Source organism: Macaca thibetana, chromosome 11 (genome assembly GCF_024542745.1).
Source record: "Macaca thibetana thibetana isolate TM-01 chromosome 11, ASM2454274v1, whole genome shotgun sequence".
NCBI lineage: Eukaryota > Metazoa > Chordata > Mammalia > Primates > Cercopithecidae > Macaca > Macaca thibetana.
In genome coordinates this window covers 68,204,648-68,232,166 of record NC_065588.1, presented here as the reverse complement: position 1 = coordinate 68,232,166, position 27,519 = coordinate 68,204,648, and the positions used below count along the sequence as shown (strand labels likewise).

Sequence of the window (27,519 nt, the reverse complement as noted above, 5' to 3'; positions counted from 1 at the left end):
TACACTATTTCCTTACAGGGAATTTTTCTGCCAACACTTTTCCTATGACGGCTATTAAATTTTATAGGATTTTTCCCACCATTAGCTGTAATGGCATTTGCATGTTAAATGCTCACAACAAATGAAAACCGTGATTCCATTGTTTCACAGGGGGAAAACCACAGTTACTGCTATTCCAAATGGAGAACAAATCTAAAAAGAATCAAGTAATTCCACTTCCTTGTATGATACCTATATAAGCTCTGTGGGAAAGCCCATTTACTTTGTAACTCTTCTATTTTTGAAACAAGATAGATTTTGCACATATTAGAAAACTGGATTCCACTACAAGCCAAGCAGAAGACACCTCAAATGCTATTTTTGTTGAGGGAATTTGTTTACAATTAAACATAATTTTCTCTCAAGTATATTTAATTAAGAAGCTCTAATCTCATGCAACTAGAGGGGGAAGCTTCATGGCTACTTGTAGGGGTTTCTTAATGAATATATATATGACAGGACTCTAGGACTTGTGTCTAAAGCAATACCAAATTATGAAAATAACACCAAAGGCAGACACTGAGCATTTCTTAGGCAATTTTCTTCTCTGAGAAAATTCAGCAACCAGTTCTGAAAATTTGTGGATATGCTATTCTGGATTATGATTCTGGATTCTAATTTATAAGTAATTTATTCAGGGTCATCTAAAGTTAGCAAAGCAAGACATAAGAAGCTATATATTTATGGATCTATGAAACTATCAAAATTTATGACTGCTTGATCAATCTAGATCTTTTAAATTTGGTTTAGCTTGTTCCTCATTTCTCTACCACCAGTTTTTCAAGGCACTATTCCCTTCACCCGGAATAGCGTTTATATTTTGTGACTCTCACATTCTATCCACCAAATTATTTCTCAAAATTCAGTTGTTCTGAGAATGCTTCAGAGATAAAAGATCCTCAATAGTTAAGACAACCAACACTCAAACATCTGGGTTTTCATTTTAGTTTGATCTCTCCCTGATGTGTCTTTTAGCTCTTTCTATGTTCTTCCTGAATATATTTAGTTCAAAGATTTCTGACCCTTCGTGGGCTCCATATAAGAGTATGAATTAGTTTAAAATTATATGTAATTTCTTACTAAAAGAACATCTTTGGAAATTGCTCAAGTAAATATTTTAAATTGCTAAAAGTTATTTTGTCATTTTTTTTCTTCTCTAATTTTTCTTGCCCCCTCCTTCCCCAGTCCAGTGTTCCTTACTACCAAATGCAGAATCAGAAGAACAGTATTTATGTTCGGTGAGGGAATCCGAAGAAATTCGTTCACTCTTAGCAGTTTTCTATTTGTTCACTTAACCACTTAATGTCATCTTTTACTGCAAAGACCACCAAAAATTTGTGCTGCGTCACTACTGTTTACCCAAAGTTGCCGAAACTTTGGGAAAGTGGAAAACCTTCCATAGATCTGGACTGATGTGCAGCTGTGAGGGGAAACAACAAATATACTGCTGGCAACCCTTGACCACAAACCAAGTTCTATTTACTGATAAACATTAGTTTGGATAGGTATTATTTCCCATCTCCAATAACATATTCACACATGCACACACCAGGACGCATTTATCAGGAAAACAAAAGGAAAGTGCAATGGACGATGAATGCTAGCGCACAACTAACTGTGCTGCTTCAGGCAAATCACAACTTCTCTGTGACTCAATTTCCACAACTCTGAAATCAGAGATGATCTTTATAGCTCTGTGATTTTATTCTCCTCTGACCAGAAAAAAATTGTTTAACCTCCTAAGCACGATAATTTACTTTATTTCAGCAAAAAATTCATAGTCCCAAGATTGATTGTCCACTGTTTAGTCTTTCCTAATGTCCTTTCTGAAAGTACTATCTTCCAAAATGCTTCAGGAAGCTTTCCATAACTCAGGTTCTACAAGGTCAATGCAACCTACATATTCCATTTATAAAAAGGTCTTTTCTTGCATTGTGTAAATATTCAACCTAAAAATCATTCCAATGCTGTATTACCTCAACAATTTTTGAAACAGAATATTGAATCTTTTGTTATTGTGATGAGAAGTTTCCTACAATTCTGGGTTTATATCAAATAACGCTGTGAAAACACTGATACTGTTGAAAATGGAAATAGCTTTACTGCTTTTTTCATTTTACCTAACGAACACAGAGGAAAGGCTTAGATCTGAAAAAGAAAAGGGCTTAAGTTAGACTCGTAAGAGGGCTATTTGTTTACAAATTTTAAGTAGATGCAGTTTGGTTAAGGAGACTAAGCAGGAATGTCAAATCTTTTTAAGACATTTAAACATATTACATTCTTTCATACAATGAGTGGTTATCTGCCATTGGGTTTCTTATGGTGTTTTAGATATTAACACAGTGAGTTACAAGATGGTATAGATATACAGAATTGTATGCTTATTAGCCAAGCCATGACACAGAAGGTTATTTGTGTTATATGACACTGACGGAATTGCTGCTAAGCCGCAAAAAGATCATGCTGGCAACAACATTGGTTCCAGGCATCAAATCCCCAGATATTGGTTCATTTTGTTTAAGGCATCACACACTGTGTTCAAGTCGCTGCGAAGGTCCTGCACCACATTTTCAATACTTCTGGTGTCTTTCAGAATTTCAATACTCTGCGTGTAGGGATTGAAGTATACTGAGAAGGGACGGGTAATTGACTTTGCAAAGTCCCTGCAGAATAAACAGAAATAGAAAGAGGTGTGATCAACCCTCATTTGTACAAGAGATAGACAAAAGGAAGGAATAGAGACAGAAAAATAAAGAGTTATTTTCTCTAGGTAGGAGAAAAAAGTTTACCTCATCTTTTCTTTGGCTTCTTCAAAACTTTCTGAAACAAAGTAGGCTTCCTGGAAGGTGGTGATAAGGCATTCCTGTAAGCAAGTTGTCTTTGGGTCAAAGGCTTTCACACATGCCTTGTCAGAAAGGGCATGCTGCAAAATATACCACAAAACCCGTTAAACTCTGTAATGAGACTTCCAAAGTGCCGCGACATCACATTTTTACAACACATTTGATAGCTTGGTAATCCTACAGAGCTGCTCAGTTACTAGCCTGTCATGAAATATAGAACTCTCCTGTGTGCAGGGTAAATTGGACACGAGGATTTTGTTTGTTTGTTTGTTTTGTTTTTTTAAGTGTACTAGGTACTGTGGGAGAAAATGAGATTATGGTATTATGTAATTTATTACCAGCCAAATTCATACTGAAGGATAGTTCAGAGCTATACCCCCACAGAAATGGGATTTTAAATATATGCTATGAGTAGAATCAGGGACAGCATAAATATGCTCCTAAATTTATTGCTATAAGCAATGTACTAAAATTTCACTTAAATGGCAGAAGTAATAATTATCTGCGTGGAGAGGTAATTGAGGCTCTGACTAAACTATTTGTTGACTCATTGCAGGATATTTTGAGGCCAGGTACTGTGTATCAACAGAGTCTGGAATGGGCCTGTATATTTGAGGATACTTACAAAGCATTCATGTACCTTCCAGCAACTACAGCAGAGCAATATACAGCAGATACATATTGCCAGTTGAGGAGAAAAGGAGCTCATACTAATAGTTAGAGTTATGCCAAGAGCAGGTATTAGAAAAACAGGAAAGCTGGTGTAATTACTCTTTGAACCATCATTAGCTCCGTTCAGCTCACTACATGACTGGCACTAAGAACAGCAGGGAACAATGAATGACTATATTCTCAAGATAAATTCAGTGATGTTAAAAGTTAGTGGTCATTTCCTGCCATGTGCCGCCTGGCTATTTATAGACCCTAGATTGATGGTTCTAAAAACGCAATGTGCATAAGAATCACTGAGGAGCTTATGAAAATACAGATATCCAGGGTCTCAATTTCATTTGGCAGGTCTCGATGAAACCCAGAAATCTTCATTTTAAAGGAACCCAAGGTGACTCTGACATAAGTGGTTGTGAACTATATTTTGAGAAATACTCCTCTTGATTCTTTTTCTTAATTTAAGGGGGAAATTAGTTGGGAGAGAGAAGCAGAGAGGAAAAAAAATGGAGTAGCAGAAACTGCCGCGAACTGAGAGTTGGAAAACTGGGGCTTCAGTCCAGGTCTGAGTAACTTTAGCCCAGGTTTGGAAGATTTTGAAGACAATCTCTAGGCCAGCCTCTGGATTCTACCCATTGTGCTTTTCTACCTTCTCAGTGTCTAACAGCTAAGGTTCCCTGGAGAAGTTCTGAAAACCCTTTCCTGTTCAATATTCTTGGTGCATTCCTCCAACAATTTCAAAATGCATGGAATGATTTATAGCCCTCCATGAAGAAGTCTGTGGTTCCCTAAGTTTGAAAATGCAATTGAGAACCAAAAGACTGACATGTAAGAGAAAGGGCACCCTGCATGTGATTTGCTTTCCTGCAAAGTTCCGTTGTCCAGATAAATGCACATATGAATCACAGAATGCAGAGGGCCTCTCAGTGTGAACTCATTTTTTTTGGCCCACAGAACAACTTCATTATAAGCAGAAGGTCACTACACTTGCAAATGCATTTGTGCTAGATTCAACGCAGGGCAGTGAACATCAAGGGATTTTGGTTCCACATGACCAATAATTCTGTCCACAATTTTAGAAACAAATTCTCAGTTTCAAGAAACAAAATGTCCCTTTATGAAAGCTGTTGCTTCTCTGCAAAAATTGGCTTCCTATTGGCTTGCCGTGATTTTCAGAATTCAAATTAGCTTTCTTTGCATCCATACACTCTGGTTACAATTAATGTACTATGTTGTTCTAATAGTCCATTCATCCATCAGTACATATGGAAAGAAGGACAGTGGCTGGCTCAATGTGTTCAATCTTTCTACTCTCTCATCCCTGCATTCAGGGGCATGGCCAGAGTGGTAGCAGAACAGGCTGTAAGAACATTAAAGCCATGGCTCCCTTGGGACATCCTTGCTAAGCTAAAGACATTTCACTGGGTCAAGGACAAGCACAAGAAAGAAGTGAAACTCATCTGTTTGTGTCTCCATTGCTTCTATAAGACATTAGCAACCTTAGCAGTCACTATGTATAGAGGATGCCTCCAGAGGTGTGTATGCAACGACAGAGACTGAAATCAGTGTGGTTTTGGAAAAAAAAATCATTTTGTGACAATTCCACTGGATATCCAGATACTTATTTAGTCATTTTAACAGCTAAAAAGGATTAAAGTAGATCAAGAAAAGGCCCAGAGCATAGGACACTCTGCCCCAGATTTCAAGAAAAAACAGTGGGTTCACACGTGTGTAATCTGAGACAGACCATTTGGCAATATAGATCACACTTGGCCAATGCAATATTTAAAGGAAAAACTGGAAGTTAATGGTCTTAAGTTCTCAAAAATGCAGACTATCCTCAGGAGCCTGCTATGCATGTGATATGCTGGTTACCTGCTGGAGACCTTTCCACCCAAGGAGTATGGGACCAGTGCTGCTGTTTGGCTGTTAATGAATACGGGGGTAATAATGGTACCCATGGATTAGCCTGGAGATGACAAGAACCTGGAGTTGGGGGAGCAGCCAGTGAATGAAGCCAACAAATGAAGTGATGATCACCCATATAAATGGCCTCATTTACCTGACCATGAGCTGACTGTGTGCTGAGTTCCAGGAACATCCATGCAGCCCACGAAATCTCCTATCTCTGAATATTACAGTGTGTCCCAAGAGGTATAAAATAGCATCCATGTCTTTGATTCCACCTTCTATTGCCCAATGCAGAAGTCCAACTGAGTTTGCTTCTCAGTTTCTATCCAGGTCTCACTCTAAGCCCCTCAGTTTTGGGGAGCAGCTATTGTACCCTCTTCTCTATGTCCAGAGTGGATTCTCTGTAAACATTGAACCAAACTACTTGATGTCCCCAGGGAACTCTGCAGTGATTCCGTCTTGAAATGGTAGCAGTCTGATATCCTGAAGTTTGCAAGAATTAATACAACTTCCTGCAGAGAGAAGCTTTATAATGCTGACAGAATCTGGTTGACAATCTTTTACTTTGAAGCCATTTTTAAAGTACAGGAATGCTTGAGAGTCACCTTCTCTCCTCAGAACACTCTCTAAAAGGACTATTTTGGATTTACCCATAGTGCTAGAGACAAGGGCACAGGGCTGGGAACCAGGAGACCTGGGTTCTAAATGTAGCTGTCTCCAGAGGCTAGACGTATAATATCAAATGAGTGAAACTACCCCATGTTGGGCAGCAGCTTTATCTTTGATAAACTGAAAAGATTGACCTAGATGAATTCTAAGACTCTTCTTGAAATGTAATTTTAACAGACCGCAAGTATACAGCACTCATACTACCTTTACCTCCCTCCACACCAGCCACAATAAATTGACCATAGCAGCCCTTCCCACTGGGCCTGGGGATGGACTTCCCACCCTTCTCCACAGAGGCGGTTACTACCAATAAATTGACTTTGGTGCACAAGTTAAGACTTATTTGCCATTCCAGTTTTTTTAATATAAAAATTTCTTTTCAATATAAAAAATTTCCCAGAATCCAACTATTAGTAGACAATACTATAAGGTAGTTAAAAATACAGGTCTTTATGGTTAAGAATACAGGTCTTTATGGTTAAGAATTGAGGTGTAAATCTGACTCCATCTCTACCTAACTACGTGTCCTTGGGCAAATTACTTTACCTCTGTAAGCCTATTTGAGTATTCATCTGGAAAATGGAAATACTAATAGTCATATCTATAACCTGGGGTTGTGGTCAAAATTAAAAGAGATAATGGATGCAAAGTGCCTGGCACGGGAAGTGCTCAGTATATTTAGTTATCATCACTAATTCAGTCCAGCAATGATGCTTTGTGTACAAATATGTTCAGCCAAACCTTCCACCATTTGTGCAGCCCTACTCCCTCAGGGGTCTGAAACCCATAGAGAATGAAATGGCCCCAGATCTGAGGCTTTCAGGTCCTAGACTATGATAGTGCCTGCCCTGGGTTCATCAGTTTAAAATCTTCCTTCCCAGACACCTGCTTTTGCAATGACAGTTATTATCTCAACTATTCTAGACGCAAACCCTGTGATCCTCACTATCTATATTAGGACTGGTTAAAGTTGAAAAAAAAAACCTCAAGTATGAAGTCAGGTTTGTGAATAGTTTGGGCCCTAGATTCTGAATAAGAATTTGCAAACACTCTACACTCACACCACAATCATCTTTTCCCACATCAAAAGAACAACAAATATATACATATATGTATAAATGCATTGTGTCTATATAATATTTTTGAGCCTCCCTCAAAGGCTTATCCTGCCAAATAAGCACAATGTGACATCTATATCCCCATTGCCAAATTAGGCAATGATGCATTACACTTTTTTAAATTGGCAATTAGGCTACACCAATTTGAATAAGCTGCAGGGCCAAGGGAACAACCTCCATCTTCAAGCAATCGTTCCACAAAAACCAAAGACACAGTTTCCAGCTCCCAACATCCAGCATTTACTCTGTCATTACCAACAGCACTACCAACTTCATGAGAAGAAAGAGCAGGAGGAAGGGACTCGAAAGCCATCTGAACAAGGTAAATGTGTGAGAGCTCAGGAGCAGCAAGTCCTTACTCTAGTCACACCACTGACCAAACAGATGACACCAGAGAACCTGCAAAGCCCTTGGGCCTCTCCTATACAGACTAGCAGTAATTCTGACCACCTCCCAGAGTTGCTGCAAGTGGTAATAAATACAAATTGCTTGTATTAAATATAAAGCTATTCTGAGAATGCTGATTAATAGCTATATCAAGGCAACACAATAAATTTGCCATGCAAGATATCCTAAAACTAAAGCCAAAAAATCATAAGTAAATTTGTTTAAACCATCAGCTTTTTCAAAACTCAAAGAGCAAAATAGATGTATTTATATGTAATATGTCAGCAACTACTATGGGGTGGATGTTAAGGCTACTTGCAAAAAAAAAAAAAAAAAAAAAAAAATCTAATCTCTGGCCTAAAAGATATAAATATCTAGACCTTACCCTTACTCATGAAAAAGTAGAAATTGCCTTTTGCTTTTGAGATGGGTTAGCTTTTTGATATGACTCAGCCAATTCATTGACTAGCAATCATTTCCTCACCACCTAAAGTGAAAAAACTTTACTGTCACTTCTCTAAGAGAATTGGACTCAACAAAGATCCATATCATCACTTTCTTAGAATTTCCCTACTACATTCCAAGTTCTTGAAATCTTGGACCATCAATTTTGTGTTTGTTTAACAAAATAAATGAATAAGCAAGCAAATAATAAATCAAAAATGATACACATATAGTTAGATCAACGCAGGATAAAGAGAAAAAGTGTGAAAGACACAAGTTAGACTATGGGTAAAGCAATTATCCTACTTTCAAACTTTTCTTTAAAGTCAGTGTTCCAGGTGACTCAGCTCATTGTTAATTGCTCTCCACAGTGATGAAAGGTATGGAAAAGCCCCACCCAAATGCACTTTTTGGTATTCCTGTAAGTACACCACAGAATAGATCATTAGAATAAAAGAGGGGCAACCACTGCTGTGGGGGAAAAGGTGGTGTTTATGGTTATAAGATTTATGCTAACTTTTACAAGCTTTTCCATATTTATTTTGTTTCTATCTTCAAAAAGAATAAGTTTCTATTGTCCAAAAAAAAGAGGAAAAAATGAAAGTTATCTGAACTATAGATAAACCACTTGGAAGTACTTGGCCAGCTCTAAAGAGCAACATCTATGCCTCAGGAAAATTTAGCCCCTTATAGCACAAAGTGTAGAATGTGTTCTGTTTAAGAAGAGAAGGTGATTGTGGATACTTATGTAAAAGTTAGAAAGATGACACCAAAACCTCCAGCAACTCCACCTAAAAAGTTATAAAGATGACACCAAAACCCTCCAGTAGCTGGGACTTACATCTGGGCTGCAGTTGGAACAGCATAAAATATTTTACTGCAAAAGGTAACTGCACTCAAAACTGTAAGCTTGTTTACACAGGAATAATGATAATGTTATTTATAAAGTTATCCCTACATGGGTCCAGGACTATCATTTTTTCATTCAAATAAAGGTTAAAAGTTCTCAGAAATGCTTTGAGAGGGCTCTGGGTACCTTCACAAGCAGGGCAAGGAGAATGTGGGGGAAGAGGTGCTAGGGAAAGCATCTTGTATTACATATTCTCTGTGAAAAATCAGAAGATATTTCACATAGAAAGTATTTCTGAACTGTAAAAATGGTCCAATCATAGCAATCATAAGGATGTTGAGGTATTGAAATTTGAGAATGGAAGAATGCTAATGATTGGAGGTAATGGACCAGAGCAAGAAGGTACTCTGTGAACAATGCCCTTCTTGGTACGTATTTCTGGCTGATTTCCATTTCCAGATGATTCTGTCCACACTGGTAGGAACAAAAACAACAGATTCATCCTAATGCTGCCCACACATGCCTCATTAACCAGACCAGAAGACCCGGCGGAAAGTCAGGGCCATGAGAGAGATCTGTTTCCTTTGTTTCTGGTGCAACTTATAAACCGTCTGAGGAGGATGTAAATAGACACAGCTCAAGAACTACATCATTTTCTGACTCTATTATTCAGGGAAATCAAGAAACACTCTATAGAGTGCATAGTCTTATGGGGATATGACATCACGCTGTTGCTGTGGGCTTTGCCCACTGCACTAAGATTAACAGCAAATAGATTCTTTGTTGAGAATTTAGTTTTTAAAAAAATTACCACATTACATCAGGTCATCAAGTTTTTGTTAGGTTGAATATTACTATCCTGTATTCCAGTGAACTCCAGACAGTTCTTTCAATGGACCAGACTTCAACTAGAATCTTGAGGGTCCACACGTGGCCCTCCACTGACAGATCTGTGTACCCCATCCTTTCCTTGTTTACCCTTTCCATTCCTCAAGAATCACCATGGACAGCAGGGTCCTTGACAGGAAGGCTTCTCAGGAATGGCCTAATATGAGCCAGGCACATTTCTTGCATTGTCACACTCTTTGTATTATGTGGTTGGTTGTTTATCTCTTGCACTAAAGTGTACGGTAAACTCTCTGATGGCAGGGGTCCCAGGGAGTGCAGCCTAGTGGTTAGGAGCTCAGATCCTAGAGCCTAGATGGCTGGGATTTGAGCCCAGCTCAGCACTTATTAACTGTGTGATCTTAGGCAAGTTCCCTAATGTCTTTATGCCTCAGTTTTCTCATCTGTGATAAAAATATCCCTTATCTCATTGGGTTCTTATGAGCATTACATGGGTTAATACGTCTAAAGCACCAGAAATATTGTCTATTTAAATGCTTGTTCTGACTGTTATCATTATTTTCTTTTTTTTTTTTTTTTTTTTTTAGACAGAGTCTCCTCTGTTCCCAGGCTGGAGTGCAGTGGCGTGATCTCGGCTCACTGCAACCTCCGCCTCCCGGGTTCAAGTGATTCTCTTGCCTCAGCCTCCTGAGTAGCTGGGATTACAGGTACCCGCCATCATGCCTAGCTAATTGTTGCATTTTTGTAGAGGTGTAGTTTCACCGTGTTGGCCAGGGTGATCTTGAACTCCTGACCTCAGGCGATCTGCCCGCCTCAGCCTCCCAAAGTGCTGAGATTACAAGCATGAGCCAATGCACCTGGCCTTTCTTCTTATTCTTCATCATTATTACTTGTCTTTTTATCCCCAGTGACTGCCATAGTACATGGCACTAGGTGTTCAACCAAATGTTTGAAGAATGAATGAAGTCATCAAATAACCAGACTCAATAAAACTATAATTACTTTGCATCTCTCAATAATGCAAATGGCCAAAAAGTATCAATAACTATATACTTCCCATTTATATTACATAAGGATAATCAATGCTCAAAATAAGAATGATCCACAATCCTGACCTTAGTCTGAATAGTCAAAGAAAGGTTCAATTATTTTCAGTACTATTCTAGATTGTATATCACACTGCATTTAAAATTCACCAAAACTTGCTAGCCCCCCATGGTTTAAATGGCAAGAATATTTAAATTATCAGAATATTCCAGGTCTCAACATTTCTGGAAAAAATGACCATTTTATTGTATTTTAAAACCAAAAAAATGACATTCTTTAGGCATCATTACACATAATAGATACCTCTCTGATAATATACTTATTTGGTTTATTTCTCCAAATTGTTTATGTCCACACATGTTTTAATGCACATTAATTTTGAAGAAGCTGAAATAACATCAAACTCCCCTTTAGGAAGTAGATGCTGAGGAGTCCAAAGGAGCCAGGGAGGTGTTGGAAATCAGAGGAGCCAAGCCACGCTCACGAGTGAACTTCAATCAGTAGGATCACTGCTAGCTCACGGCCCACTTTTCAGCACTAAATTTAGGCCAGCCATTTGTTACCCAAGATTTGGGCATACATTTTTCATTGCTGTTGATTTGTACAAATGGCTGCTCATCCATTTGAGTCACACTACAAACCCAGAAAGGCATGACCCATTTTCAGAAGTGCAAAAAGTGAGGTCAGCACCCACATCTGAGGTGCCAAACCCTCTATGTTAAATATTTATGGAGTATCTGTGAGTAGGAATGCTCAGACAAACAAATCAATATTTTCTCTGACCTTGAACCAGTTTGCATGGGAAGGGTATTTTCATTCACAGCTTCATACCTTTAATTCTCCAATGGAGGAAAGGAGTCCTGCTCCATATGCCCGCAGTTGCCCTTCTTGCTTGCAAAGACCAAACTCGATTGTGAAGAAATAGCACTAAAAAAAAAGAATACATATCCAGTGAACTGGTCAATGAGTTATTTGATAGGATAAAATGGCACCCAAAACTAAATGCTGTGCTGTGCATAATTTCTTCAATATTATCAATTTAAATACATTTAAATTGAGAACATTTATTGAAATCTATTCTCTTGCTTAATATTCTCTCCCTAGGTTGAATGTATTTTTAAAAAGTATTAACTACTAAAAGTCTTATGCTCCCTGAATTCAGAAGCCCTATGAGTCAAATTATATCCCCTGCAATCATTTTAAAAACAAAAAACACAGATACAGAAATGAATAAATATATCACAATGATACCTCCATAACAATATGCTATATATTTACCAAATTGTGTTTCAGTGACATAAATCAGTTTATGCAAATGTGGAAAAATAAGTTGGAATCCAGTAATCGCTAACTGCTTTTGGCAGTTTGCTTATCAATTCAACAAACATTTGTTGGTGCCAGTGCTTGGTAAAGAAACAAGAGAGCAACCAAGAAAGCAAGTACCTCTATATGACACCAAATTACCAAAACCACAATTTTAGTGTAATTTTTTAGTAAAATCTTAAATGTATAACTATGTTTGCATGTGTATATGCATGTGTAGCTTTATATATGTATTTGTGTAGGTATGTGCTCCTCGACTTACAATAGGTTTATATTTCAATAAACCCAGTAAGTTGAAAATAATATCCTAAGTTGAAAATGCATTTAATACATCTAACCTGCTGAACAGACCAGCTTAGCCTAGCCTACCTTAACAGTGCTCAGAACACTTACATTAGTCTACAGTTGAGCAAAATCATCCAACACAAAGCCTATTTCATAATAAAGTGTTGAAAACATCAAAATTCCAAATTTGAAGTATGGTTTCTACTGAATGCATGTCACTGTCACACCATCATGAAGTCAAAAAAAACTGTAAGTTGATCTAATATAAATTGGAAAGCAGCGGGGCGGTTGTTATACACACACACACACACACACACACACACACACTTTCTTAGCCCAAGTTTTATCAGCATCAACTACTACAACTTCCCCAGGACATTAGTATCTTAAATTGGTTCTGTTGGGTTTAGGAAATCAACCTAAACAGACAGAGGAATCTCTGCACAACGAGAAAAAAAAAAAAAAAAATCTCGCAGTGCTGTTGAGAGAGGCTGAACTCACACTATTTTTGCTCTGAAAGAAAAGTGAGATGCTGACAACAAGCAATAAAAATTCCATCAAATTAACACTGTCCTGCATTAGTGATGATAGAGCACTGAAGGTGTTAAGAAAGAGAATTTAAACACTCCTGAAAAGGGGCAGAAAATAATAATTATTTCCAGCACCTGGCAGTTTGCTCTATTTTTATTTGGAGGCTAAGATGTCCCTTGGTTCAGGAAGGTTATATATTTTTTTGATGTGAGGGTGATCTCTGAAGTTGAATTATCCAAAGCTCTGCAGCACTGGGCTGTACCCAAAGGACTGATCATTTCCAGGTCATGGAGCTTAACCTCCAGAAGTAAATTCTTTTTCCTGATTTACCTTCCAAAGAGGCTAAAATTACAGCCCTAGGACGGGCGTGGTGGCTCACTCCTGTAATCCCAGCACTTTGGGAGGCCAAAGCAATCAGATTACCTGAGGTCAGGAGTTCAAGACCAGCCTGGGCAATATGGTGAAACCCCGTCTCTACTAAAAATACAAAAATTAGCTGGGCATGGTGGTGTGCCTGTAAAAAGCCTTCAAGCATATCCTCCAAAATTTTTGCATAATTCTGGATGCAATTAAGGGAAGTAATCATACAGTCATAGCTTCTCAGGAGATTGAGGCAGGAGAATCACTTGAACCCGAGAGGCAGAAGTTGCAGTGAGCTGAGTTCGTGCCATTGCACTCCAGCCTGGGCAACAAGAGCGAAACTGCATCTCAAAAATAAGATAAAATAACAGCCCTTCCCACCCTCTACCACAACCTACAGCACCTACCAGCACTCCTCCTTACTCTGTTCCACCTTTTCATTCTTTCTATGAACCACTTTTTGACATAGACTGCAATTTCTGTATGCATGATATGTGCTGCTTATCATCTATCCCTCCACACTAGACTATAAACTCCACAAAAGCAGGTATCTCTGTTCATTTAGGACAAGGTTTTCCAAAGTCAGCACTATTGACATTTTAGGCTACATAATTGTTGTGGGAGTCTGTCCTGTACATTGTAGGATGTTTAGCAGCATCTCTGGCCTCTACTAACTAGGTGCCAGTATCATCCCCACCCCCTTTGTAATAACCAAAAATGTCTGCAGACATTGGCAAATGTTCCCAGGAGAGCAACATCATCCTTGGTTGAGAACAACTGATCTAGACTAGTGTGTGAAAGATAACAAGAGCTCAATAAGCACTGGGTTAATAAATAAATGGTGAATGAATTAATGATCTCTAAGTTAAACTGGCATGTGGCAGAATGACCTGGAAGAAAGGAACACACAAAGGGATCCAAGTTCTAGTCTGAGTTCTGCTTCTAATTAGCTATGTGACTCCGATCTCAGGGTTGTAGTTTTCCTGCCTGTGACATCGATCCATCCATTCATTCATCTATTCTGTGATATCCATCCATCCATTCATTCACCTACTCTACAAATACTTCTTGAGCAACTATTACATGCCAGACTCTGCCCTAGACACTAAGGATATGCAATGAACAAGGCAACAAAGCCTGTGATCCCATGAAGCATATATGCTACTGGGATGAGACAGGCAATAACAAAAACAAAAATCAATAGCCAGATAATGTCAGGCGGAATAAATTCTATATATATAACAAAACCATATAATATGTCAAATATTAAGCAGGGAATGTGACTATTTTAGAAAAAGGGTCAGAGATAGTTTCTGTGAAGGGGTAATGTTTAAGCTGCAAACAGCTTTAAAAGTAGCTTTTCATTAAGAAATTTAAAAGGCAGTTGTGCAAGGATATAGAGAAAATGATGTTCCTAGAAGAGAGGACAGCAAGTGTAAAGACCCTGAGGCAGGAATAGGTTTTTATTTCCAAGAGCAATGGGAAGTTGCTGGAGGGTTTTAGGCAGGTGAAAGATATGTACTAACTTAGCTTTCAAAAGGTCATGGAGGTACTGCATGGAAAATAGATTGTAGGGGAGCAACAGTGAGTGGAAACAGACCAGCTAGAAGGCAGTGGCACACGAGTGGTGAGTGAACAGGAGTATGACTTGGGCTAAGGATGGCAGGGAGTTGGGAGAAGTAAATATCACAGAGCCCTTAGGAGAAGAACCAAGATAAAAAATGTAAATACATGTTGAAAAGCTAAAATACAGTCTTCAAGTATATCCTCCAAAAAATTTGCATAATTCTGGATGCAATTAAGGGAAGTAATCATACAGTCATAGAATACAGAACAAAGGCTTGGAAGTATCCTGGACGTTCAGCTCTCCTATTTTACCAAAAGGAAAATTCAAGTTGAGGAAGATGAAGTGATTTGCCAAGAGCAGTCTAGACGGTGACATTTAAGAGCTCTAGAGCTCAGGATTTTAAGGAGCTTGACATCAACATCTGTCACATTTTAAAGTTTCTAGATAAAAAAATTAATAGATGCATAATTTTCCTTCACAACCAAATAATGGAGAAATAAAAATCTAAAATGGAGGAAATCTAGAATGTCACAATATCTTCTTAGTGTGCCTTTGGCTGATTTTCCTAATTTATATTGCACTTACAACACCTGGCATGAAATCCTTGGAGCCTTAACATTGAATATAGAAGAGCTTGTGGAAAAAATGTGCTGTCAAATTCAAAAGCATCCAAAATACACATTCAGAGCCAGCTACAGGAGCATTTGGGTCAGCCTATTAAGCACATGTTTAATTTTTTTATGCTAAATCAATGCATACATAATTCATGGTCACATTTATGATCTAAACCAAAACACACTAAGAGAGCCTCTGAAAAAATCTGCTGTGCCATAGACACCGTCTTCACATAGATTTAGCAAACCATTCTAGTCTAAGGTAGGAATTAAAAGGTAGGTCTGCACCAATTCAACTAAAGATCGAAAGCTAAATCTCTCACCCAGTGTGTCTTTGGTTAATGTGCTTCTAGAATCAGAGCAACCTCAGAGGAACGAGCCCCTATGCTCTTCCTTCCCATTGCTCAGAATGCTGTCTGGCCCCAGACCTCATCTGGGAGTGCTTCCAGAAACTCTGGCCTTACATACTGCCATCTGCTCATTCCCTATCTACCTTTCCCTTTGGTTTCCTGCTGTCCTCAACCAAGGAAGGCCCCTAAATGCTGTTTCTGCAGCCCATTCTGTTTAGAGAATTAAACCTTTTGGTTTGAGACAGTTTTCTGTTTGCAGCTCCATGTGTGGCTAACAGATAAAGAGAAATGGTAAGTTGCATCTGAAATTAGGTTATTAGCAAAATTCGAATCACAAACATGCTTAGGATAATTTTTCTCTTTCTTTTTCTCTTTCTGTTTTCAATACTGGTGAAGACCTCAGAATGCATAGGGCATGATCACTAATCAGGAGGAGGAGACAACCACACATTGCTACAGTTTTAAATGCAAAGCCTACTTAGAGTTGCACTCAAGACCCCTGAAGACCCTTCAGAAGTTGAGGATAACGAATTGCTTCATGAAAGTTTAAGAAAATATAATTTGGTTTCCTCAGAGAATTCTCCAGATGTAGCTCTATAATATATTCCCTAGAGATTTATCAAATGAATAATCCTACCTATTATCGAGAAAACCAAAAAATAAAACTACGCTGAGACTTGTAAGAATACCTGTAAAAGAAAATTGCAGATTCTTGGCGACTAATGTCTTTTAAACAGAAACAAATAATAATACTAAGACTAACACCTCCCAAATTGAAGGGTACCTTTCATCAAAGCTGGTGCTCATGAATTCCAAATTTTACATACCATTAATGACATGTAATTATTTATAAATATTTTATTTGGATATAATTACATATAATCATTAACTAAAAAACAAAACAGAAATGATAGCTCAACTTCTTTTATGGAATAATGGCAGAGGCATTTACATACATACAGTCATTAAGCAGAAGAAAGTCTGAGTGACAATCTGAAATCCAAACACGCTGTGGACCCGAGCTGCAGTGAGTGTGCTTAGGAAAATGAGATAGGTCGCCCAATGCTGCCATCTTCAGATCACTACTGGTAGTATACCTTTCTCGCAGCAGTTCCGGCCTAGCCAAACGGGCAGTGGCAAAAGCTTGAAGGGACCAAGTCCGCAGACACAGAATCACACCAATAAAATATGTAATGGTGTCACCTGGTGATTTATAGAAGCACTCTATGCAAAACCCTTGTTATGTTTGGCATTAGGCACCTGAAGTTCTTGCTAAGGTCACAATTAAAGAGATGTATGACTTTGTCAAGGAACACTTGATGGGAAAGAAATTTACTGTTCCCATTTCCCTACTGAAGGGCCCTTTTGCCTCCCTCCTCTCACTCCCTCTGCATCCCTCCTTGAAATAATTACATAGCCTCTTCCTAAGGGTCCTTGAATATTCACATATTAGATTAAAATGATACATATAAACTTCTAGGAGGAAGCCCGAGTTGCCTACTTCTTTCACTTTCTCCAGGAAATTGGCTTACACACGTCATTTAAGAAATAAATTCCTGAGTAAGCAAGTGAGGAAGTGACTGAGTGATATATTTTCTCTATCGCCTTCCCTAAAAATTTGATCTTGCATATTGGTAGCATATATTTTAAAATAATCACATACATCATTCCACATCTAGAATTCCATTATCTATATATCTAGCACATAGGCAGGAAGCAAGAAGTTATCAAAGAGAACTTAAAAGGACTCTTTTAAGATGGATTTGAGATTGGTTTGAGATATGCCAAACGTAACAAAAAGTTATACGCTAAATTTGGTGTACTTCACTTATAAGATAATCCCTCAGGTCCTCAGACCCTAGTTATCCTTATCTTGTACCCAGTTCTAATAAAACTTAGTTACGTAGCTTCCAAACCCACACCATCACTTAGGAGGGGAACAAGAAAAATATGTGCAAAAAGCAGCCCAACCCAAAAAGATCAGCAATACAATATTTGGTGTTTGAGTAAATAAATGCTCCATATTAACATTATCACTAAAGAACAGAATTCATCAATTATACAGAAATAACAAAATAATAGGAAAACTTAGCCAGAAGAAGACTTCCTCATTTAATAAAGTGTTCTCACATATGTTACCTTACTGCCCATTGTGAAGTAGATAGAGCACTTATTATTTCCATTTTACAGATGGGAATACTGAGACTCAAAGTTCAAGTGGTTTGCCCAGTTCCAAAACTAGTGGTTGCCAAAGCTAAGAATCACACACAAGTTTCCTGACTACAAATCCAGCATTCTTTTCTTATCAGTAACTGCACTTATGGATACAGGGCCACTGTCAGCCAGTCACACTGGCACAGCCATTCCTGTTGTTGAAATACTGAAATATTTCCAGGATGAGTGTAAATAGCTATCACCTTATGCTCCCCATGACCCCAGCCACTGACACTGCCCCATCCCTTTCTAGATTTCATCCCCCGCACCCTCCCCACCACTGTCACTTCTTCATGATCTAGCAAATGAAGGCTCAATGTCTATAAAGCTGGGAATTCCAGGATCCTGATCGGATGCTAATCTAGCAAGCATCTGTGCTATTAGGGGCCCACGTCATAACAAAAAGATAAATCTCAGAAAAGAAGAATATCACTCAAAGATGTTCTAACATCAGCGGCTGTAGCTTTGGTAAGTGCAAATAAAAACACATAAAAGGGGTCTGTGGCTCACAGCCTTCCTTTCACAGTGTTTTTGCTAACATTTTTCCATCTAGTTTTTGAGACAACTAGCATGTCAATGTATACACTTACAAAGTTGTTGAAAGGTAAAGGCCCCTCAAGGTCCGCTCGCACTTACCCCTTTACCACCTACCCCAGCTACTAGAGTTGGAATTTTGCTATATCAAAATATCAGTTTACAAGCAGCAAGTGTTTTCCCACCTTTAACCAAGATTCCTTAATCTTGATTAAATTGCAAATGACAATAGTACTGAAATAAGAATGAGGCTTGATAGCTAAACAGGAAGCTTTGGAATAGAAGTTTTAAGGTGACAAAAATCAACATCGGAAATCAGAAGTGAAAACAGAGTCTGCATCGCTTAAACTATGGAGGTCCCACTGCCTCTGAAATATCTATCCCAACATCATTCATTCAAACCTCCCACCAGACATCAATTTTTGTTGTCTCTTCAATCATTTAAACTCCAAATACTCCTGAGAGTCACACATAAAGCCAAATCACACTAAGGCATCAATGACTACACCAATGCTTTGTTTTGCAGAGCAAGGATTCTTGAGTTAAAAATTTTTCTGTGCTGGACATGGTGGCTCACGCCTATAATCCCAGCACTTTGGGAGGCCAAGGCGGGTGGATTACCTAAGGTCAGGAGTTTAAAACCAGCCTGGCCAACATGGCGAAACCCCATCTCTACTGAAAATACAAAAATTAGCTAGACATGGGGGCGGTTGCCTGTAATCCCAGCTACTCGGGAGGCTGAGGCAGGAGAATCACTTGAAACAGGGAGGCGGAGGTTGCAGTGAGCCAAGATCACTCCACTGCACTCCAGCCTGGGTGAGGGAGTAGGACTCCTCAAAAAAAAAAAAAAAAGAAAAAAAAAAATTCTGGGACTAGGCTTCAAGAGATAGCAGAAAACAGGTTTTTGCATGCTTTATTATTTTGCCCTGGGCTAGTCCTGTGTAAATTAAGACTGTAAAATGCTAGAAACTTTGAGATGGAAGATGTTAGGGCTGGTCCAGAGTTCTAGTCCTCACTAACATGGTTCTGTGCAATCCTGGGGCTGCAGCTGCTCTGTAATCACAAGTCACCCATGTCACGTCTTGAAGTTTCCCTTTGGCAATAGGAACCCACTAATCAAGCATTCACAGACTTGGGAGGCGGTCATCATATAGATTCCAAGTACCACTGGTCCAAATGCCTTTTGTGACTAAACCTAGATTTCTATTCTCATATTTTACCATATACTCTCTTTGAGCCTCTCAATGAAACCCACGATTTCACTGCTGTTGAAAAGGTAAAGACCCCTCAGGGTCCCCTCCCACTCTCACCCCTTTACCACCTACCCCAGCTAGAGTGTAAAAAATGCTCGAAACTTAGAGCTGGAAGACATTAGGGCTGGTCCATAGCAATCAGTAGGTCACAACTTCATCAAACCACATTTTTTAAACTAAATGTACTGAATTCCGCTGTGCTACGCTCTGGTTGAGATGACAAAAGTAGCTGAAGAGATGGTCTCTCTGCTTAAGAAAGGCACGATATGGATACAGAGGGACTAATGATAACAATAAATCCCTCCTGTTTTTACTCCTACCACAAACATTTCATTCTATCTTGAAATCATCGTTGCTTATCTGTCTCAGGATGTGAATATGACGCTTGTGCCAAATTTTGAAGGAGAAATGGGATCTTAGAAGGATTGCAAGTAGAGAAGTTATTGGAAAAAGTAAATGGTCTAGGACACTAGCCTGAGGTATTGGGTGGGGTGGGGGTGATTTCAGTGAACCCAAAAGGCACGTCATAGGAAGGTGGAGGTCAGTCAAATTACAGAATGTACCAGATCACAGGCTCCCCTGAGACCAGCAGAGACGGCCTCTTTTACCAGTGATTCTCCTCAAAGCAAGAGAGGGAAAAACAAGTGGAGAAAAGAGAAGAGTTGGAATTTGAGAAACATCTTGTCAGCTAGAAAAAGATGACCCTGAATTGTGAAAACAGCATGCGTTGTCTTAGGTTAAGAACAGTCATCGAATGAATTAAAATGTAAAAACCTAAGCTCTGAGGAAACATTACGGCAAACCTTGTGGAAAATTGATCATCAAATATAAGAGGGACATCCGTAGGAAGAAAAAAAAAGCGTCAGCAGAAAACAACTTTTATTGAAGAATACGTCGACATAGGCGATTTTCAGCAGCGCTGTTTTAGTCTGAATTTTTCTGTGTGTTTCTTAACTATTGCTTCCTACATCTTTTGGGTTGCTTTCAAGAATAAATGGATGATTGTGTTTAAGTGTTCTCTGGCCATTTCAGTTTTACTGCCCCTTCCTCAGCTTATCCGGGAGCATTTTCAACTGCAAAGAAGGCCACCTGACTTATTATTTAACACTAGTTCCTATACCAGCCTTTAATGGTATTTTCTAAAATAAAAAAAAAGAAGAAAGAAATATACCCCAATCTCTTCCTTTCACTTAAGGATTAACAGGAATGTCATGCATTCATTTGACATTAGTGCCACCCAAGCAGTTGGCCCACACTTAAAACTCTGGCAAGACCCATCTAAGATACTCCCATCTCCAAGACTCAATGGTAGGTCATGACAACCATCTGGTAGCCCAGTGTCAACCTTTCATTGTCTCACTGCTCTAGAGTAAAAGTCCAAACTTCTTTAGGTGGCAGAAAAGGCCCTCCATGGTCTAGCCACCGCTTTCTCTCAACCTTCATTGCTCAACCCTCTTCCTCCCAATTGTCCACCCCATGCGGAACTAGTGGCAATTGCACAGACTGATCCTGCTCTCTGCAGATTCCACCTGGGCCTTTCCACACTGCGTTCTCTCTGCTTGGAATGCTCTTGTCATTGCCCAGCCCCTTTGTCTTATTCGTGTCCATCTGGCTGGTTAGGTGGCCCTCTTCCCATCCGCAAGGTAGCCCATATGAATCCACAAAGAAACTGCCAGTCTTCGTGCCTGTCCTCTCCACCAGACCCTGAGCTTCCTGGAATCAGGAACAAGGTCTGACTTTTGTTGTTGTTGTTGTTGCTGTTGTTGTTGTTGTTGTTGTTGAATTCCTGCCCTCTATCATCCCGCCTGACATGCAGAAGGTACTCAGCAAATAGTCAAGGTAGGAAGAGAGAAAGAGAGGGAGAGAGGAAATAGATAAGCAAGAAGAGTTGCCCTGCAGGGCATGCCAACAGAACCGATGCCAGCCTTCTAAGTGAGTCATTACTAACCTCAGTCAATTTTCCAGTATTACAGACTGTAAAAGTCTACAGTAGCCATCAAAGTGGTTTTCACTTATAGGTTTAGAAATAGATCTGCTCTTTGACCTCTCTCTTTACTCCCTTTAAACAATAGCCAGTGGTCCCCAAGTCAGTGAGGAAGGATGGAACCAGCCTCCTTGCCACAGTCAGGCCCCAAGACACCACAAGCCTTTTGGAGCATGGATGAAGGTTGGTTGGCAGGTAGCTCCTATAGAAGATAGGCAGCAGTTTTGTGGTTAAGTGGTTTCTGGTCTCCTTCATCACAAGCAGCAACTCTGAAGACCCATTGATTCTGACATCTGGATTCTCATCCAAAAATGTCAGGGGGAAAGTTTTTCAGTTTGCTGCTTTTGAAGGTTGTAGCCAACTGGAGACTAGCCAGGGAAAATGCTAGGGAATGGAGGAGTTTGTAATAGATCCAAGCTCCAAAGTGCCTCACAGCCCAACGTGCTCAGAATTAGCAGCTACGAGGAATTTCTATCAGCATCACTGCCCAGACCTTCATTTAGCAGATGATGAAACACAAGATCAGACAGATGCTATTTTTTCTTGGGGATGAATCTCTGAGATGTCCATCCATCCAATTCTGTTTTTTACAAAATTCAATGTCTCTTTAAAAATGAGTTTTACGAATACAAACAGGCTTCTTTTATTCCTTCTGGACCTGCAGGTATTTTGAGTTTCACGAATCAAAAGCTAGTTTTATATTCAGCAGTCTCACTCATCGAACCTTAGAAATAGTACATGAGCCTCAGTGTAACATCTCCATAACAAAGCAATTGACAGAATTTGGCTCTTCTTTTAAAGCAGGTCCATCTTTTCCCAAATGACCCTTTGTTGAACTTACGTAACTAGCTACCTTGAAATAGCTAAACTTCACTGTGAGGACACGGACACACACACACACAGGTACATATCATTTTCATATCAGGTTCATGGATCAGCATTCCATTTATATATGTGCTTCATCTACTTTGCACAGAAGACCTGCTTAAGCAAATTCTATAGCTTTGGCAGTGCCCAGGAACTGACTTTTATAATCTGAGCAATTCTGAGCTCCTTGAAAAAGAAAACTGATGAGCGCATTCTCAGCCATTCATCCTTTGGCATGCCCTAAAATGTTCTGCATCAAATCACACATTCTCCCCAGATGTGGTGATTTTAAAGGTCAGCTCTCAAATGCTACTATGAAAAATGAGGTTTTTACTGACTCCCGCGTGAGCTGTGGGTAGTCACCACTGCCTTTTAGAGGGTCATTTTATTTTTATTCCTGCATTACTAAAAGCAACACCCTCCTAGACATTGGGTCTAAGGAGCTTGCACTTTCTCCCCTATTTCTTTCCACGCAAGACAGAGAATCCCGGAAGATGATTTTATGTCTGAAAACTGACGAGAAAGGTATGTTTGGCAGGGAGAGTCATTCTTGCCACTCCATTGCACTGAGCAGTCTTCTATTTTAAGTTTTTATTAATGAAGTCATGTTTCTTTTCTAGTCACTAACCATCACCACTAGCATCATCATCTCTCATACTCAGAGATGACACCAAGCATCTGTATGTGTAAATGGGGCTGAAAAGATACACCTGTGAACTGGGGTCCCTGTCACATTGAGGGTCTTTTAGTAATTGAACCTCTAGAAGGCATTTAAGCTCAGTTGAGCTCACCTCTCTCTAATAATAATCACTGCCAGTTACTGAAGCCTGCACTCCACCAGACACAGTGTTAAGCACTTTACATCATATTCACAACAACCCTGAGAGGCAGACACTATGAAAGTAATGTAATGTGGTAGTTTGAGCATTGACTTTGGATTGAGAGACCAAGGTTCAAGGGCATGCTCTGCCATTTACTTGACCTTGGAGACGTTATCTAACCATTCTGTGTTTTAGGTTCCCTGTGTGTAAAATGGAGAAAATAAAATTACTACTACTTATTGAAGTTATATTATTTGCCAGTGCTAAATCCTCCATTTCACAGGTGGGGAAACTGAGATGTAGCTTGAGTAACTTCTGCAAGTAGCTTGAGTAACTATTGCCCTTAAAGGGCAATAGAAGTAGATTGGAATCAAGTGTGCCTAACCCCCAAAGACTATGCTGTATTTTACCATACCACACTATCCTCCTGTCCCCAGAGTGACTGAACATTACAGACCCCCAGAATTGATGTTTACATCGTGTTCTTGATAGCTGAGCTTGGTGTATGCCAGAAAAGACAGGGGTCTGTCTAGCTTTCCTGCAGCCATTCTGCCATGTCCTGCCCTGGGGGTAGGTGCCTTCATTTCCTTTGTGACTCCTGGATCTCCTAAGAAACACAACACAGGCCTGTTAAAAGTCAATGAGGAACACACACTATAAATAAATCACAAAAGGAAGACTAGTCCTCTTAGTCTCACCCTTTGGAAATGGCACTCCAATTAGCACCGTTCGTGAGAGCTGAGATTACAATCAATGAGGCTAGTTTAGAAATATAATAAGTTGTGTCTCTGTTAAAAAGCCATATTACAAAGCACAAAACAAAATACTATGTAATATTACTTTACAGCATTCTACTTATGTTTGCATTATTTGATGGACACAAAATTAATTTGGTAAAGGATAGTGAAAATTCACGAGACAATAAAGGATGATGACTTGAAATATTTCTGGTGTCTCATGACAAGTTATTTTGCCAACTTACTCTCTGGCTCTGGCTACCAAGAGAGCTGGTATCCAGAATGACAATCCCAAGCTTAGAATGACAATCCCTCTCTTCCCTTTCCCTTCCCCTAATCAATCAGTAGAGGCAGGACAGGCAGGTGATTGAAGATGAAGTTCCACTTCCCAGTGGAGGATCATGAACCCAATTTAAGGGGACAACAGCAACTCAACTCTGACCAATTGGCCACTGGTATAAAGCAATCTGACTGCCAGAGAAGCTGGTTTTCTTTTAGTTTTTGTTTTTGAGAGAAGCTAAGAATCTGGATGTCATGTGATATCCTCTGATGTGTAAAAAATAGGCAATTTTTTACACCGTAAGCAAGATGCAGGCATACACACACACACACACACACACACACACACATACACACACACTCCTCAGATATTAACCAGACCAGACAATGCTGCTTTGTAATCCCTTTTTTAGAGGATTGCATGATTTAAACACCCTGAAATCCACTTTGTAGCAATAAATTGCCTCTCCAGGACAATGAACAAGGACCTCTGCTGTATCGTCTGGTCACAACTTACCCTAACACCCTAAACTCCTGAGGAGTGGTTTGCTAGACTGGACCAGGACTCAGAAAACATGGCTCAGCCCCTGCCATTATTCTGCATTATGGTCTTACACACAACTTTTAACTTGTCTGAACCTCCCTTTATTCACCTATTAAAATGGGGATTCCTTTCCTCACCAAAATTGTATTAAGCACCAATTGTGTGTGCAGCATCATGTGAATGAATACCAGGACTGTGTTAAGGGATAATATGAATCCTGCCTCCCTTGAAGTGCCATTGTGAGACTCACATGAATGAACACATGTCAGATGCTAAAAAAATGTTAAGAGCTATAACTCAGGTGAAGATTCCCTTCTCTGGGACAATAAGGAACAAAGTTATCTGTGTGGCTGACTCATCCCATCTCAGGGTTCTGATTCTGCAAAGAAATTACATTCTTATTAGGCAAGCATGGGCTTAATTATAGGTCAACAGTTTCTGAATCTCAGTCTAAGGAGTTTTCCAATGTAGAGATAACCCATTAGATGCAAACGTTTCCTGAAGTATTGACATCTATTCTATCAGTAAGCATATGTAACAGCAAATTAAACTTTACCAGTTTGACTGCTGAGGGAAGCCTCCCCTCAGGAAACCACCTTTGATCAGCCATCTCGCTCCCTGAACCTGACGTGAGTGCCCTCCTTCTTCTATCTTTGCCTTCACAAGCTATAAAGTCCCTGTTCACTTATCTATATCCCTCGGTAGACTGTAAGCTCCCAAAAAGTAGGACTAGCTGTTTAACAGTTGAATTCCTAAATCCTGGCACATAGTAGTTGCTCAGTAAATATCACTTAATGAATAAATGAATGGGCCATAACTGATTCTATCAGCGCTGTGGAAAATATATTTAATAGGAATATAATAAGAGTATGCCTTTGCTAGAACACCTTTGCAAAGAAGCAAAATCCAATGCCCTTACCTTGCCTATTATAGCCTTGGCTTTTTTCTTGGAAGAACTAAGACTCCTTAATTAGATTTGAAAGAGGAAAAAGTGAACAGCCAAAAAAAAGTTTTTCTGAGAGCTAAACAATTATATGTTTCTAAAGCATGTCATTTTAAGGTACTTCCCCTTGTTTTATTACAGAGAACTTTTAAACGTTGCTAGTTAGACACCAACATAGGACCCCTGTGTACAAACATGAAGACATATCCAAAACGCATCAAAACTAGAGCAAACAACATCTTTGGGAACTCTTCCAATGGCTTCTTTGCATACTTGTATGTTAATGAAGCCATCTTACAGCCAAACTGCAAACACCTGGCTGGAGTTCTCAGCAGCTTGAACTCATAAGGAGGAGCAGCCGAGATTTGAAACCCCAAATTTATTGCTTTATTTAGTTATTCAGGGAGGGCTGCATGTATTTATGAACAGCATCACTCCTAATCTGCTTAAGAAGTTTAGTCAGGAATTCATCTTTCACAGGCCCTCACTGGCACAAACAATATTTTCTCATTTGTTTTCCCCAAGCTGCTTCCTGTGACTTGCCTTTCTCTATGCTCAGGGGAGGTGTGCTATTAACTGAGGGGAAGCCTCCTCCATCTCCAAGGAGAAGCTCGACATCTCTTAGGGGAGGCCTTACCTCTATTATTTATGGTTAAAACACTTTACATTGCAAAGTAGCATGCTATCTCCATCTAAAACCATTCTGTAATATAAACTGCATAGTCTGCACTTCAGGAGGGAAAATGTGAGTTGCTGAAAGTTAGAGGATTACCCAAGGTCACAGGAGAAAGTGAGAAACTCTCCAGGGGCCTTTCCTGGACATGAGTGCTTTCTGATATGGCCACCTAGAAGTCTGAGAGTACACTCATGTGAAACATGCTAGCTGGCATTTTTTGAACACTTAGCACTGTGCTAAGCAGCTTCGCAATACATTATCTCGTCAATTTTCACAACAGCTCTACAAGATAGGATAATATCATTAGCCTCATTTTAAAGATGACAAAACTGGGGCACAGAGAGGTTAAGTAACTTGTCCAAGGTTACTGACAAAGATCTTCATCTTAACCAAACTCTAATCAGGTTCCTCTGAGCCATTTTTCCAGTGACATCTTGACTTTGGTGCTTCTGTGCTCATGTCTACATTGTCCAATGTTAGCAAGAATCCTGCTAAATTGTTTAATTCAGCCAGAATCCCTCACCCTTGACATCTGATCACCCTCGATATCTGATTGGAATCACCCTTGATATTTGATCATCCTTAGAATCTGATCAGATTCCTCATCCCCTACCTTTCCCCCGATGATGTCTGAATCATCCTGGCCTGCCTTCCACAGGAGTCCGGTTAGGTCAGTTTAGCCAGAATCCTCCCTTGCCCCTGAGGTTTCCTCTTAGTAACTCTCCATGCACTGACCACCACCTCCACAACCCTGTTCCTTGGCTATAAATTCTCACTTTTCTTGGTTGTATCAGGATTTGAGCCTAATCTCCCTCCC

General features: G+C 39.5%; 1 protein-coding gene across 1 annotated transcript in view; it reads right to left on the bottom strand.

Annotated features, from left to right (window-relative positions):
- Positions 1–1,245: 1,245 nt before the first annotated feature.
- The window catches only part of TPH2 (tryptophan hydroxylase 2), a 92,000-nt gene continuing 65,726 nt past the window's right edge, over positions 1,246–27,519 (bottom strand). Inside the window, exons 9-11 of the mRNA XM_050749279.1 lie at positions 11,652–11,747; positions 2,829–2,962; positions 1,246–2,702 (exon numbers count right to left, since the gene is read on the bottom strand). Coding sequence (XP_050605236.1) covers positions 2,528–2,702; positions 2,829–2,962; positions 11,652–11,747 — 405 coding nt within the window. The 3' untranslated portion in view covers positions 1,246–2,527. The remainder of the gene's footprint in view (positions 2,703–2,828; positions 2,963–11,651; positions 11,748–27,519) is intronic.